This window comes from Acanthamoeba castellanii (genome assembly GCF_000313135.1).
Source record: "Acanthamoeba castellanii str. Neff unplaced genomic scaffold scf7180000084618, whole genome shotgun sequence".
In the NCBI taxonomy this organism is placed as follows: domain Eukaryota; phylum Discosea; order Longamoebia; family Acanthamoebidae; genus Acanthamoeba; species Acanthamoeba castellanii.
The window spans coordinates 14,465-16,027 of record NW_004457632.1 but is presented as its reverse complement, the minus strand read 5'-3'; the positions used below and the strand labels follow the sequence as shown (position 1 = coordinate 16,027).

Sequence of the window (1,563 nt, the reverse complement as noted above, 5' to 3'; positions counted from 1 at the left end):
CCGGGTCGTCGGCTGCTGCGCTCGAGCTTTTGGGCTCCATCCTCCCCTCCCGCTGCACTCTCTCGCAGACCCTCTTCGCCTCCTATCTCCCCTACTACTCTGACCACTTTGGTACGCACACTCAGCCCCTCCCAGCCCCGCGTTGCCGTGGTCTCACTGAGTATGCGGCAGTGCTGATGGCGATGGGCAAGTTGGACTCGGAGGCCGACTTCACGCAGCGCGTGCAGCACGACCTCAAGGCCCGCACGGCGCAGGCCGGCCAGGCCTACTGCCTGCTGGCCGACGTGGCCAACCTCCGATGCCAAGTCTTCTGCCAGGGCTCGAGCGCCGCCTCGGCAACGCCGCTTTCGCCACGGCCGGGAGTACCCGCCGGCGGTGCTGGTGCTGGTGGCGCGGTGGTGACCATGAGCGGCCGCACGGCCTGCTCGGACTTTGTCCGCGAGAGCCTGGTCGCCACCGAGGGCCTCTGGAAGGCCGGCCTGCCACCAGAGGGCTGTATCCAGTACCTCGAGGACCGGTAATGCCCTTCACACCCGAGCGCACTCCCTCGACTTCACATCATTGACCGGTGTCGTGTTGGTCGTGTCGTGTCGTTGGTCGTGTCGTGTCGTGAGCGCAGACTACAGCAGTTGCTGGACCTGAGCCGCATGTTAGGCGAGTACCTGGGGACGCTGCCGGTGCCGCAGGCGGGCCAGGCGGGCACGACGCTGGCTGAAGCCGCGAGCCGGCTCGGGCTGACGTTCCCCGACGCCAATCTCCTCCTGTCGCTCACCCTCGCCACCGCCCCGACCTCCCTGCGCTCCTACCCGCTCGCCGCCGACGGCGTCAACCTGCCCACCCTCGTCCACCACCCATCATGACCACCATAACCAGGTCTCAGATGCGTGCCTGCAATTTGCAAGCCTGCTCAACACGCGTGAAGGCACTCGATCCCCAGAAGAAGTCCCAACCAAGGATTCATTGGCGCAGTGGCTGGGGGTCAACAAGGAGGGGATTGTACAGGAGTGAGTAAAGCAGATCTGCTTGAAATAAATGCCTCACAGAGCGCTGGACTCGGCCTCCTCCAGCACGAAGTTGACCTGGCCGATCCGAAGACCCTTGTTGATCTGTCGCGTCTTGTAGGCCGAGATCGCCTTGGACAAGGCGATGGCCGCCAGCACGCCCACCAGCAGCAGCACAACTCCTCCTGTTGCCGCCGCCACGAACGAGTTGTGGTCAGACATGTATTGTGTGTCGTGTGTGTCGTGTGTGTCGTCGCCTGCAAGAGCAGTACCTCCAAGCGCGCCGCCGACCGCTGCGTAGGTCGCTGAGTCGTCACCAGTGGAACCGCTGCGCTGTTCGCTCCTGGAGCAGTCCGGTCCGCCCCAGTAGGGCATGCACTCGCACACCGGCGGGTTGGTCGAGTCGCTGCACTTCCCGTTGCCCGAGCAGCCGTTCGGACAGATCGCTGTGTTGTGTGTCGTCGTCGCACGCGCGGGTGAGTTCGTGGTACACACTCATACACCACATCGTGCAGGGCTAAGGTGGTTGGTACGAGTAGCGCAGTCGGGGCCGGTCCAATTG

General features: G+C 64.4%; 2 protein-coding genes across 2 annotated transcripts in view; both read left to right on the top strand.

The window, feature by feature from the left end:
- Positions 1-860, top strand: part of ACA1_080290 (uncharacterized protein) — a gene marked incomplete at both ends in the record, with an annotated part of 1,662 nt that extends 802 nt beyond the window's left edge. The window contains 3 exons of the mRNA XM_004367688.1: positions 69-111; positions 172-517; positions 620-860. Of these exons, the coding sequence (XP_004367745.1) occupies positions 69-111; positions 172-517; positions 620-860 (630 nt within the window). The remainder of the gene's footprint in view (positions 1-68; positions 112-171; positions 518-619) is intronic.
- Positions 861-1,374: 514 nt separating this feature from the next.
- The window catches only part of ACA1_080180 (uncharacterized protein), a gene marked incomplete at both ends in the record, with an annotated part of 1,336 nt that continues 1,147 nt past the window's right edge, over positions 1,375-1,563 (top strand). The window contains one exon of the mRNA XM_004351009.1: positions 1,375-1,449. Within this exon, the coding sequence (XP_004351061.1) occupies positions 1,375-1,449 (75 nt within the window). The remainder of the gene's footprint in view (positions 1,450-1,563) is intronic.